The sequence below is a fragment of the Mesoplodon densirostris genome, chromosome 4, assembly GCF_025265405.1.
Source record: "Mesoplodon densirostris isolate mMesDen1 chromosome 4, mMesDen1 primary haplotype, whole genome shotgun sequence".
Taxonomy (NCBI): Eukaryota; Metazoa; Chordata; class Mammalia; order Artiodactyla; family Ziphiidae; genus Mesoplodon; species Mesoplodon densirostris.
The window spans coordinates 57851643-57865587 of NC_082664.1; the positions used below are offsets into that span (position 1 = coordinate 57851643).

The 13945-nt window shown below is 43.2% G+C and overlaps 1 protein-coding gene and 1 pseudogene across 1 annotated transcript; both read left to right on the forward strand.

Moving 5' to 3' along the window:
* Window positions 1–1635: 1635 nt before the first annotated feature.
* LOC132488067 (melanoma-associated antigen B4-like) lies at window positions 1636–2764 on the forward strand (annotated as a pseudogene).
* A 7930-nt stretch (window positions 2765–10694) lies between these two features.
* On the forward strand, window positions 10695–11735 carry LOC132489217 (melanoma-associated antigen B4-like). Its single transcript, XM_060098135.1, has one exon. It carries the CDS (start codon window positions 10695–10697, stop codon window positions 11733–11735), a length of 1041 nt encoding a protein of 346 aa, XP_059954118.1.
* Window positions 11736–13945: the final 2210 nt, after the last annotated feature.

The following is a 13945-nucleotide window of genomic DNA, read 5'->3' on the forward strand; positions in this document are numbered from 1 at the left end:
ATATACATATGTTCCCATATCCCCTCCCTTTTGCGTCTCCCTCCCACCCTCCCTATCCCACCCCTCCAGGCGGTCACAAAGCACCAAGCTGATCTCCCTGTGCTATGCGGCTGCTTCCCACTAGCTATCTACCTTACGTTTGGTAGTGTATATATGTCCATGCTGCTCTTTCACTTTGTCACAGCTTACCCTTACCCCTCCCCATATCCTCAAGTCCATTCTCTAGTAGGTCTGTGTCTGTATTCCTGTCTTACCCCTATGTTCTTCATGACATTTTTTTTTCTTAAATTCCATATATATGTGTCAGCATACAGTATTTGTCTTTCTCTTTCTGACTTACTTCACTCTGTATGACAGACTCTAGGTCCATCCACCTCATTACAAATAGCTCAATTTCATTTCTTTTTATGGCTGAGTAATATTCCATTGTATATATGTGCCACATCTTCTTTACCCATTCATCCAATGATGGACACTTAGGTTGTTTACATCTCCAGGCTATTGTAAATAGGGCTGCTATGAACATTTTGGTACATGTCTCTTTTTGAATTATGGTTTTCTCAGGGTATATGCCCAGTAGTGGGATTGCTGGGTCATATGGTAGTTCTATTTGTAGTTTTTTAAGGAACCTCCATACCGTTCTCCATAGTGGCTATACCAATTCACATTCCCACCAGCAGTGCAAGAGTGTTCCTTTTTTTCCACACCCTCTCCAGCATTTATTGTTTCTAGATTTTTTGATGATGGCCATTCTGACTGGTGTGAGATGATATCTCATTGTAGTTTTGATTTGCATTTCTCTAATGAGTAAAGATGTTGAGCATCCTTTCATGTGTTTGTTGGCAGTCTGTATATCTTCTGTGGAGAAATGTCTATTTAGGTCTTCTGCCCATTTTTGGATTGGGTTGTTTGTTTTTTTGTTACTGAGCTGCATGAGCTGCTTATAAATTTTGGAGATTAATCCTTTGTCAGTTGCTTCATTTACAAACATTTTCTCCCATTCTGAGGGTTGTCTTTTGGTCTTGTTTATGGTTTCCTTTGCTGTGCCAAAGCTTTGAAGTTTCATTAGGTCCCATGTGTTTATTTTTGTCTTTATTTCCATTTCTCTAGGAGGTGGGTCAAAAAGGATCTTGCTGTGATTTATGTCATAGAGTGTTCTGCCTATGTTTTCCTCTAAGAGTTTGATAGTGTCTGGCCTTACATTTAGGTCTTTAATCCATTTTGAGCTTATTTTTGTGTATGGTGTTAGGGAGTGATCTAATCTCATACTTTTACATGTCCCTATCCAGTTTTCCCAGCACCACTTATTGAAGAGACTGTCCTTTCTCCACTGTACACTCCTGCCTCCTTTATCAAAGATAAGGTGACCATATGTGTGTGGGGTTACCTCTGGGCTTTCTATCCTGTTCCATTGATCTATCTTTCTGTTTTTGTCCCAGTACCATACTGTCTTGATTACTGTAGTTTTGTAGTATAGTCTGAAGTCAGGGAGCCTGATTCCTCCAGCTCCATTTTTCGTTCTCAAGATTGCTTTGGCGATGTGACGTCCTCCAACGCACGCTGTGGCGGCCATTGTTGAGAGCTGCTGTTCGGCAAGGGTGCCCTCGTTGCCTGCCTTCCTGCCCACACTCCCGCCTGCTGGCCCTGACCTCTGTCATCGTGCCTCGGGGCCAGAAGAGGAAGCGCCATGCCCAGGAGAAACGCCCCCAGGCCCGGGGGGAGACTCAGAGTCTCAAGGGTGCCCAGGCCACTGAGGTGGCGGCGGTGGCAGAGATAGAAGAGTCGCCCTCCTGCCCCGCTTCTGTTTCTCGGGGTACTTCCCCGAGCTCCCCTGCTGCTGGCACTCACCAGGAGCCTCAGGGAGCCCCAGCCACTAGCTCTCGTGATGCAGGGGTTTCATGCCCAGGATCTGAAGAGGGTGCCCGGAGCCAAGATGAGAAAAGTGCAAGTACCGCCCAGGCAGCACCTTCCATTCACAGCACTTACAGCGATCCTCTGACCAGGAATGTCTGCGAGTTGGTGCAGTTCCTGCTGGAGAAGTACAAGACGAAGGAGCCCATCCCGAAGGCTACACTGCTGAAGATTGTCAACAGGAAGTACAAGAAGCACTTCCCTGAGATCCTCAGGAGAGCCTCTGAGTACATGGAGCTGGTCTTTGACCTCGAGCTGAAGGAAGCCGACCCCAGCAGTCACTCCTACGCCCTCAGCAAGCTGGGCCTCCCCAGCGAGGGAAATCCGAGTGGTGTGTCGGGGCTGCGCACGGCCTGTTTCCTGATAACTGTCCTGAGCAAGATCTTCACGAAGGGCAACCGGGCCACCGAGGAGGAGCTCTGGGAATTCCTCAATGCGTTGGGTTTGTATGCTGGGAGGAGGCACTCGATCTCTGGGGAGCCCAGTGGGCTCATCAAAGATTTCGTGCAGCAGAAGTACCTGACGTACCTCCAGGTGCCCAACAGCGATCCTCCACGCTATGTGTTCCTGTGGGGCCCGAGAGCCTGCGCTGAAACCAGCAAGATGAAAGTGCTGGAGTTTCTGGCCAAGATCAATGATACCGTCCCCAGGGCCTTCGCAGATCTCTATGAGGAGGCTCTGAAAGATGAGGTAGAGAGAGCAGGAGTGAGAGCCGCGGCCAGGGCTGTAGCTGTTGCTGAGCGCAGAGCACCTTCCAGGGCCAAGGCCCGCAGCCCCTCCCACATGTAGGGAGGGAGGCAGCGGGCAGATTGCTCACTTTGTTTTGGAAGAGAGCAGTCAAGCTCCTAAATAGTGCAGAATAGTATTGGTTGAGGGAACAATATGTTCTTACAGTTTTAAGTAGTATGGTAGTTTAGGTGCAGTTAGTTTTAATAAAATATATATCTTTTTTTCTTCTTTCCATATGAAGAATACCTAGTTAAAGATAGACAGATGATAGGTAGATAAGTAGGTAGAGAGATGCTAGATAGATTTATGATAGAGATGTTTAGTATCTTTTCAAATGTCATTACTGCATTGAAGGTTTATTTTGCTTCAGAATCAAAGTGTATTAATGTCATGGATGTCACGTTTATTGATGTTCAGTTTTAAGATTAAGAGTTTGCTATTTGTAAAAAAACCCTGAAAAGCCTTCACTATTTTCCTTTTGCTACAGAACAAGGTAACATGGCATTGGAATAGGATTTTTCATGGAAATGAGAAAGAATCCCACAAAATATTTGGGATCTCAAAATGGTGATACAAAAGTAAAAGCTGGTTAATTCTTAGTTTGCCTTCTTCTCTTTCTCTTTGCTTGTAAAATTAAAGAATATATACCTAGCTTTGCTTAGGTTATTCAAACTGTTTGAAAATTAAATCATGGTAAATAAGAAAAAAAAAAAAAAAGATTGCTTTGGCTATTCGGGGTCTTTTGTGTTTCCATACAAATTGCGAAATTTTTTGCTCCAGTTCTGTGAAAAATGCCAGGGGTAGTTTGATAGGGATTGCATTGAATCTGTAGATTGCTTTGGGTAGTAGAGTCATTTTCACAATGTTGATCCTTCCAGTCCAAGAACATGGTACATCTCTCCATCTATTTGTATCATCTTTAATTTCTTTCATCAGTGTCTTATAATTTTCTGCATACAGGTCTTTTGTCTCCTTAGGTAGGTTTATTCCTAGATATTTTATTCTTTTTGTTGCAATGGTAAATGGGAGTGTTTCCTTGATTTCACTTTCAGATTTTTCATCATTAGTATATAGGAATGCCAGAGATTTCTGTGCATTAATTTTGTATCCTGCAACTTTACCAAATTCATTGATTAGCTCTAGTAGTTTTCTGGTAGCATCTTTAGGATTCTCTATGTATAGTATCATGTCATCTGCAAACAGTGACAGCTTTACTTCTTCTTTTCCGATTTGGATTCCTTTTATTTCCTTTTCTTCTCTGATTGTTGTGGCTAAAACTTCCAAAACTATGTTAAATAAGAGTGGTGAGAGTGGGCAACCTTGTCTTGTTCCTGATCTTAGTGGAAATGGTTTCAGTTTTTCACCATTGAGGACAATGCTGGCTGTGGGTTTGTCATATATGGCCTTTATTATGTTGAGGAAAGTTCCCTCTGTGCCTACTTTCTGCAGGGTTTTTATCATAAATGGGTGTTGAATTTTGTCGAAAGCTTTCTCTGCATCTATTGAGATGATCATATGGTTTTTCTCCTTCAGTTTGTTAATATGGTGTATCACGTTGATTGATTTGCATATATTGAAGAATCCTTGCATTCCTGGAATAAACCCCACTTGATCATGGTGTATGATCCTTTTAATGTGCTGTTGGATTCTGTTTGCTAGTATTTTGTGGAGGATTTTTGCATCTATGTTCATCAGTGATATTGGCTTGTAGTTTTCTTTCTTTGTGACATCCTTGTCTGGTTTTGGTATCAAGGTGATGGTGGCCTCGTGGAATGAGTTTGGGAGTGTTCCTCCCTCTGCTATATTTTGGAAGAGTTTCAGAAGGATAGGTGTTAGCTCTTCTCTAAATGCTTGATAGAATTCGCCTGTGAAGCCATCTGGTCCTGGGCTTTTGTTTGTTGGAAGATTTTTTATCACAGTTTCAATTTCAGTGCTTGTGATTGGTCTGTTCATATTTTCTATTTCTTCCTGATTCAGTCTTGGCAGGTTGTGCATTTCTAAGAATTTGTCCATTTCTTCCAGGTTGTCCATTTTATTGGCATAGAGTTGCTTGTAGTAATCTCTCATGATCTTTTGTATTTCTGCAGTGTCAGTTGTTACTTCTCCTTTTTCATTTCTAATTCTATTGATTTGAGTCTTCTCCCTTTTTCTCTTGATGAGTCTGGCTAATGGTTTATCAATTTTGTTTATCTTCTCAAAGAACCACCTTTTAGTTTTATTGATCTTTGCTATCGTTTCCTTCATTTCTTTTTCATTTATTTCTGATCTGATTTTTATGATTTCTTTCCTTCTGCTAACTTTGGGATGTTTTTGTTCTTCTTTCTCTAATTGCTTTAGGTGCAAGGTTAGGTTGTTTGCTCGAGATGTTTCCTGTTTCTTAAGGTGGGATTGTATTGCTATAAACTTCCCTCTTAGAACTGCTTTTGCTGCATCCCATAGGTTTTGGGTCGTCGTGTCTCCATTGTCATTTGTTTCTAGGTATTTTTAAATTTCCCCTTTGATTTCTTCGGTGATCACTTCGTTATTAAGTAGTGTATTGTTTAGCCTCCATGTGCTTGTATTTTTTACAGCTCTTTTCCTGTAATTGATATCTAGTCTCATAGCATTGTGGTCGGAAAAGATACTTGATACAATTTCAACTTTCTTAAGTTTACCAAGGCTTGATTTGTGACCCAAGATATGATCTATCCTGGAGAATGTTCCATGAGCACTTGAGAAAAATGTGTATTCTGTTGTTTTTGGATGGAATGTCCTATAAATATCAATTAAGTCCATCTTGTTTAATGTATCACTTAAAGCTTGTGTTTCCTTATTTATTTTCATTTTGGATGATCTGTCCGTTGGCGAAAGTGGGATGTTAAAAGTCCCCTACTATGAATATGTTACTGTCGATTTCCCCTTTTATGGCTGTTAGTATTTGCCTTATGTATTGAGGTGCTCCTATGTTGGGTGCATAAATATTTACAATTGTTATATCTTCTTCTTGGATCGATCCCTTGATCATTATGTAGTGTCCTTCTTTGTCTCTTCTAGTAGTCTTTATTTTAAAGTCTATTTTGTCTGATATGAGAATTGCTACTCCAGCTTTCTTTTGGTTTCCATTTGCATGGAATATCTTTTGCCATCCCCTTACTTTCAGTCTGTATGTGTCTCTAGGTCTGAAGTGGGTCTCTTGTAGACAGCATATATATGGGTCTTGTTTTTGTATCCATTCAGCCAATCTGTGTCTTTTGGTGGGAGCATTTAGTCCATTTACATTTAAGGTAATTATTGATATGTATGTTCCTATTCCCATTTTCTTAATTGTTTTGGGTTCGTTATTGTAGGTCTTTTACTTCTGTTGTGTTTCTTGCCTAGAGAAGTTCCTTTAGCATTTGTTGTAAAGCTGGTTTGGTGGTGCTGAACTCTCTCAGCTTTTGCTTGTCTGTAAAGGTTTTAATTTCTCCATCAAATCTGAATGAGATCCTTGCTGGGTAGAGTAATCTTGGTTGCAGGTTTTTCTCCTTCATCACTTTAATTATGTCCTGCCACTCCCTTCTGGCTTGTAGAGTTTCTGCTGAGAGATCAGCTGTTATCCTGATGGGGATTCCCTTGTGTGTTATTTGTTGTTTTTGCCTTGCTGCTTTTAATATGATTTCTTTGTGTTTAATTTTTGACAGTTTGATTAATATGTGTCTTGGCGTATTTCTCCTTGGATTTATTCTGTATGGGACTCTCTGTGCCTCTTGGACTTGATTAACTATTTCCTTTCCCATATTAGGGAAGTTTTCAACTATAATCTCTTCAAATATTTTCTCAGTCCCTTTCTTTTTCTCTTCTTCTTCTGGAACCCCTATAATTCGAATGTTGGTGCGTTTAATGTTGTCCCAGAGGTCTCTGAGACTGTCCTCTGTTCTTTTCATTCTTTTTTCTTTATTTTGCTCTGCAGCAGTTATTTCCACTATTTTATCTTCCACCTCACTTATCCGTTCTTCTGCCTCAGTTATTCTGCTCTTGATCCCATCTAGAGTATTTTTTATTTCATGTATTGTGTTTTTAATCGATGCTTGATTCATCTTTAGTTCTTCTAGGTCCTTGTTAACTGTTTCTTGCATTTTGTCTATTCTATTTCCAAGATTTTGGATCATCTTTACCATCATTATTCTGAATTCTTTTTCAGGTAGACTGCCTATTACCTCTTCATTTGTTAGGTCTGGTGGGTTTTTATCTTGCTCCTTCTCCTGCTGTGTGTTTTTCTGTCTTCTCATTTTGCTTATGTTACTGTGTTTGGGGTCTCCTTTTTGCAGGCTGCTGGTTCGTAGTTCCCGTTGTTTTTGGTGTCTGTCCCCAGTGGCTAAGGTTGGTTTAGTGGGTTGTGTAGGCTTCTTGGTGGAGGGGACTACTGCCTGTGTTCTGGTGGATGAGGCTGGATCTTGTCTTCCTGGTGGGCAGGTCTACGTCTGGTGGTGTGTTTTGGGGTGTCTGCGGACTTTTTATGATTTTAGGCCACCTCTCTGCTAATGGGTGGCGTTGTGTTCCTGTCTTGCTAGTTGTTTGGCATAGGGTGTCCAGCACTGTAGCTTGCTGGTCGTTGAGTGAAGCTGGGTGCTGGTGTTGAGATGGAGATCTCTGGAAGATTTTCACCGTTTGATATTATGTGGAGCTGGGAGGTCTCTTGTGGACCAGTGTCCTGAAGTTCGCTCTCCCACCTCAGAGGCACAGCACTGACTCCTGGCTCCTCAATTTGGGATGATTTGTTGTCTATTCATGTATTCCACAGATGCAGGGTACATCAAGTTGATTGTGGAGCTTTAATCCGCTGCTTCTGAGGCTGCTGGGAGAGGTTTCCCTTTCTCTTCTTTGTTCTCACAGCTCCTGGGTCTCAGCTTTGGATTTGGCCCCGCCTCTGCGTGTAGGTCACCGGAGGGCGTCTGTTCTTCGCTCAGACAGGACAGGGTTAAAGGAGCAGCCTCTTCGGGGGCTCTGGCTCACTCAGGCCCGGCGGGAGGGAGGGGCACGGAGTGCGGGGCGAGCCTGCAGCGGCAGAGGTCGGCGTGACGTTGCACCAGCCCGAGGCGCGCCGTGCGTTCTCTCAGGGAAGCCGCCCCTGGATCCCGGGACCCCGGCAGTGGCAGGCTGCACAGGCTCCCGGAAGGGCGGTGTGGACAGTGACCTGCGCTCGCACACAGGCTTCTTGGCGGCGGCAGCAGCAGCCCCAGCGTCCCACGCCCGTCTCTGGGCTCCGCGCTTTCAGCCGCGACTCGCGCCCGTCTCTGGAGCTCCTTTACGCGGCGCTCTTAATCCCCTCTCCTCGCGCACCAGGAAACCAAGAGGGAAGAAAAAGTCTCCTGCCTCTTCGGCAGCTCCAGAGTTTTCCCGGACTCCCTCCCGGCTAGCTGTGGCACATTAGCCCCCTTCAGGCTGAGTTCTCGCCGCCAGCCCCAGTCCTCTCGCTGCGCTCTGACCGAAGCCCGAGCCTCAGCTCCAGCGCCGCCCGCCCCGGCGGGGGAGCAGACAAGCCTCTCGGGCTGGTGAGTGCCGCTCAGCACCGATCCTCTGTGCGGGAATCTCTCCGCTTTGCCCTACCCAGGTATGTGGGGAGTTTCTTGCCTTTTGGGAGGTCTGGGGTCTTCTGCCAGTGTTCAGTAGGTGTTCTGTAGGAGTTGTTCCACGTGTAGCTGTATTTCTGGTGTATCTGTGGGGAGGAAGGTGATCTCCGCGTCTTACTCTGTATTTTTAGGTTTTTTTTTTTTTTTTTTTTTTTTTTTTTTTTGCAGTATACGGGCCTCTCACTGTTGTGGCCTCTCCCGTTGCGGAGCACAGGCTCCGGACGCACAGGCTCAGCGTCTATGGCTCACGGGCCCAGCGGCTCCGCGGCATGTGGGATCTTCCCGGACCGGGGCACGAACCAACATCCCCTGCATCGGCAGGCGGATTCCCAACCACTGCGCCAGCAGGGAAGCCCAGCAAGAGCTTTTAAGTTTCATTAGGTCCCATTTGTTTATTTTTGTTTTTATTTCCATTACTCTAGGAGGTGGATCAAAAAAAGATCTTGCTGTGATTTATGTCAAAGAATGTTCTTCCTATGTTTTCCTCTAAGAGTTTTATAGTGCCCAGTCTTACATTTAGGTCTCTAATCCATTTTGAGTTTATTTTTGTATATGGTGTTAGGGAGTGTTCTAATTTCATTCTTTTACATGTAGCTGTCCAGTTTTCCCAGCACCACTTATTGAAGAGACTGTCTTTACTGCACTGCATATCCTTGCCTCCTTTGTCATAGATTAGCTGACCATAGATATGTGGGCTTATATATGGGCTTTCTGTACTGTTCCATTGATCTATATTTCTGTTTTTGTGCCAGTACCATATTGTCTTTTTTTTTTCTTTTGCTTTATAACAAATTTAATCAGTTATACATATACATATGTTCCCATATCCCCTCCCTTTTGCGTCTCCCTCCCACCCTCCCTATCCCACCCCTCCAGGCGGTCACAAAGCACCAAGCTGATCTCCCTGTGCTATGCGGCTGCTTCCCACTAGCTATCTACCTTACGTTTGGTAGTGTATATATGTCCATGCTGCTCTTTCACTTTGTCACAGCTTACCCTTACCCCTCCCCATATCCTCAAGTCCATTCTCTAGTAGGTCTGTGTCTGTATTCCTGTCTTACCCCTATGTTCTTCATGACATTTTTTTTTCTTAAATTCCATATATATGTGTCAGCATACAGTATTTGTCTTTCTCTTTCTGACTTACTTCACTCTGTATGACAGACTCTAGGTCCATCCACCTCATTACAAATAGCTCAATTTCATTTCTTTTTATGGCTGAGTAATATTCCATTGTATATATGTGCCACATCTTCTTTACCCATTCATCCAATGATGGACACTTAGGTTGTTTACATCTCCAGGCTATTGTAAATAGGGCTGCTATGAACATTTTGGTACATGTCTCTTTTTGAATTATGGTTTTCTCAGGGTATATGCCCAGTAGTGGGATTGCTGGGTCATATGGTAGTTCTATTTGTAGTTTTTTAAGGAACCTCCATACCGTTCTCCATAGTGGCTATACCAATTCACATTCCCACCAGCAGTGCAAGAGTGTTCCTTTTTTTCCACACCCTCTCCAGCATTTATTGTTTCTAGATTTTTTGATGATGGCCATTCTGACTGGTGTGAGATGATATCTCATTGTAGTTTTGATTTGCATTTCTCTAATGAGTAAAGATGTTGAGCATCCTTTCATGTGTTTGTTGGCAGTCTGTATATCTTCTGTGGAGAAATGTCTATTTAGGTCTTCTGCCCATTTTTGGATTGGGTTGTTTGTTTTTTTGTTACTGAGCTGCATGAGCTGCTTATAAATTTTGGAGATTAATCCTTTGTCAGTTGCTTCATTTACAAACATTTTCTCCCATTCTGAGGGTTGTCTTTTGGTCTTGTTTATGGTTTCCTTTGCTGTGCCAAAGCTTTGAAGTTTCATTAGGTCCCATGTGTTTATTTTTGTCTTTATTTCCATTTCTCTAGGAGGTGGGTCAAAAAGGATCTTGCTGTGATTTATGTCATAGAGTGTTCTGCCTATGTTTTCCTCTAAGAGTTTGATAGTGTCTGGCCTTACATTTAGGTCTTTAATCCATTTTGAGCTTATTTTTGTGTATGGTGTTAGGGAGTGATCTAATCTCATACTTTTACATGTCCCTATCCAGTTTTCCCAGCACCACTTATTGAAGAGACTGTCCTTTCTCCACTGTACACTCCTGCCTCCTTTATCAAAGATAAGGTGACCATATGTGTGTGGGGTTACCTCTGGGCTTTCTATCCTGTTCCATTGATCTATCTTTCTGTTTTTGTCCCAGTACCATACTGTCTTGATTACTGTAGTTTTGTAGTATAGTCTGAAGTCAGGGAGCCTGATTCCTCCAGCTCCATTTTTCGTTCTCAAGATTGCTTTGGCGATGTGACGTCCTCCAACGCACGCTGTGGCGGCCATTGTTGAGAGCTGCTGTTCGGCAAGGGTGCCCTCGTTGCCTGCCTTCCTGCCCACACTCCCGCCTGCTGGCCCTGACCTCTGTCATCATGCCTCGGGGCCAGAAGAGGAAGCGCCATGCCCAGGAGAAACGCCCCCAGGCCCGGGGGGAGACTCAGAGTCTCAAGGGTGCCCAGGCCACTGAGGTGGCGGCGGTGGCAGAGATAGAAGAGTCGCCCTCCTGCCCCGCTTCTGTTTCTCGGGGTACTTCCCCGAGCTCCCCTGCTGCTGGCACTCACCAGGAGCCTCAGGGAGCCCCAGCCACTAGCTCTCGTGATGCAGGGGTTTCATGCCCAGGATCTGAAGAGGGTGCCCGGAGCCAAGATGAGAAAAGTGCAAGTACCGCCCAGGCAGCACCTTCCATTCACAGCACTTACAGCGATCCTCTGACCAGGAATGTCTGCGAGTTGGTGCAGTTCCTGCTGGAGAAGTACAAGACGAAGGAGCCCATCCCGAAGGCTACACTGCTGAAGATTGTCAACAGGAAGTACAAGAAGCACTTCCCTGAGATCCTCAGGAGAGCCTCTGAGTACATGGAGCTGGTCTTTGACCTCGAGCTGAAGGAAGCCGACCCCAGCAGTCACTCCTACGCCCTCAGCAAGCTGGGCCTCCCCAGCGAGGGAAATCCGAGTGGTGTGTCGGGGCTGCGCACGGCCTGTTTCCTGATAACTGTCCTGAGCAAGATCTTCACGAAGGGCAACCGGGCCACCGAGGAGGAGCTCTGGGAATTCCTCAATGCGTTGGGTTTGTATGCTGGGAGGAGGCACTCGATCTCTGGGGAGCCCAGTGGGCTCATCAAAGATTTCGTGCAGCAGAAGTACCTGACGTACCTCCAGGTGCCCAACAGCGATCCTCCACGCTATGTGTTCCTGTGGGGCCCGAGAGCCTGCGCTGAAACCAGCAAGATGAAAGTGCTGGAGTTTCTGGCCAAGATCAATGATACCGTCCCCAGGGCCTTCGCAGATCTCTATGAGGAGGCTCTGAAAGATGAGGTAGAGAGAGCAGGAGTGAGAGCCGCGGCCAGGGCTGTAGCTGTTGCTGAGCGCAGAGCACCTTCCAGGGCCAAGGCCCGCAGCCGCTCCCACATGTAGGGAGGGAGGCAGCGGGCAGATTGCTCACTTTGTTTTGGAAGAGAGCAGTCAAGCTCCTAAATAGTGCAGAATAGTATTGGTTGAGGGAACAATATGTTCTTACAGTTTTAAGTAGTATGGTAGTTTAGGTGCAGTTAGTTTTAATAAAATATATATCTTTTTTTCTTCTTTCCATATGAAGAATACCTAGTTAAAGATAGACAGATGATAGGTAGATAAGTAGGTAGAGAGATGCTAGATAGATTTATGATAGAGATGTTTAGTATCTTTTCAAATGTCATTACTGCATTGAAGGTTTATTTTGCTTCAGAATCAAAGTGTATTAATGTCATGGATGTCACGTTTATTGATGTTCAGTTTTAAGATTAAGAGTTTGCTATTTGTAAAAAAACCCTGAAAAGCCTTCACTATTTTCCTTTTGCTACAGAACAAGGTAACATGGCATTGGAATAGGATTTTTCATGGAAATGAGAAAGAATCCCACAAAATATTTGGGATCTCAAAATGGTGATACAAAAGTAAAAGCTGGTTAATTCTTAGTTTGCCTTCTTCTCTTTCTCTTTGCTTGTAAAATTAAAGAATATATACCTAGCTTTGCTTAGGTTATTCAAACTGTTTGAAAATTAAATCATGGTAAATAAGAAAAAAAAAAAAAAGATTGCTTTGGCTATTCGGGGTCTTTTGTGTTTCCATACAAATTGCGAAATTTTTTGCTCCAGTTCTGTGAAAAATGCCAGGGGTAGTTTGATAGGGATTGCATTGAATCTGTAGATTGCTTTGGGTAGTAGAGTCATTTTCACAATGTTGATCCTTCCAGTCCAAGAACATGGTACATCTCTCCATCTATTTGTATCATCTTTAATTTCTTTCATCAGTGTCTTATAATTTTCTGCATACAGGTCTTTTGTCTCCTTAGGTAGGTTTATTCCTAGATATTTTATTCTTTTTGTTGCAATGGTAAATGGGAGTGTTTCCTTGATTTCACTTTCAGATTTTTCATCATTAGTATATAGGAATGCCAGAGATTTCTGTGCATTAATTTTGTATCCTGCAACTTTACCAAATTCATTGATTAGCTCTAGTAGTTTTCTGGTAGCATCTTTAGGATTCTCTATGTATAGTATCATGTCATCTGCAAACAGTGACAGCTTTACTTCTTCTTTTCCGATTTGGATTCCTTTTATTTCCTTTTCTTCTCTGATTGTTGTGGCTAAAACTTCCAAAACTATGTTAAATAAGAGTGGTGAGAGTGGGCAACCTTGTCTTGTTCCTGATCTTAGTGGAAATGGTTTCAGTTTTTCACCATTGAGGACAATGCTGGCTGTGGGTTTGTCATATATGGCCTTTATTATGTTGAGGAAAGTTCCCTCTGTGCCTACTTTCTGCAGGGTTTTTATCATAAATGGGTGTTGAATTTTGTCGAAAGCTTTCTCTGCATCTATTGAGATGATCATATGGTTTTTCTCCTTCAGTTTGTTAATATGGTGTATCACGTTGATTGATTTGCATATATTGAAGAATCCTTGCATTCCTGGAATAAACCCCACTTGATCATGGTGTATGATCCTTTTAATGTGCTGTTGGATTCTGTTTGCTAGTATTTTGTGGAGGATTTTTGCATCTATGTTCATCAGTGATATTGGCCTGTAGTTTTCTTTCTTTGTGACATCCTTGTCTGGTTTTGGTATCAAGGTGATGGTGGCCTCGTAGAATGAGTTTGGGAGTGTTCCTCCCTCTGCTATATTTTGGAAGAGTTTCAGAAGGATAGGTGTTAGCTCTTCTCTAAATGCTTGATAGAATTCGCCTGTGAAGCCATCTGGTCCTGGGCTTTTGTTTGTTGGAAGATTTTTTATCACAGTTTCAATTTCAGTGCTTGTGATTGGTCTGTTCATATTTTCTATTTCTTCCTGATTCAGTCTTGGCAGGTTGTGCATTTCTAAGAATTTGTCCATTTCTTCCAGGTTGTCCATTTTATTGGCATAGAGTTGCTTGTAGTAATCTCTCATGATCTTTTGTATTTCTGCAGTGTCAGTTGTTACTTCTCCTTTTTCATTTCTAATTCTATTGATTTGAGTCTTCTCCCTTTTTCTCTTGATGAGTCTGGCTAATGGTTTATCAATTTTGTTTATCTTCTCAAAGAACCACCTTTTAGTTTTATTGATCTTTGCTATCGTTTCCTTCATTTCTTTTTCATTTATTTCTGATCTGAT

Bases quoted from the DNA above. Each gene is read 5' to 3' on its own strand.
- LOC132489217 (XM_060098135.1), top strand. From the start codon at position 10,695: ATGCCTCGGGGCCAGAAGAGGAAGCGCCATGCCCAGGAGAAACGCCCC.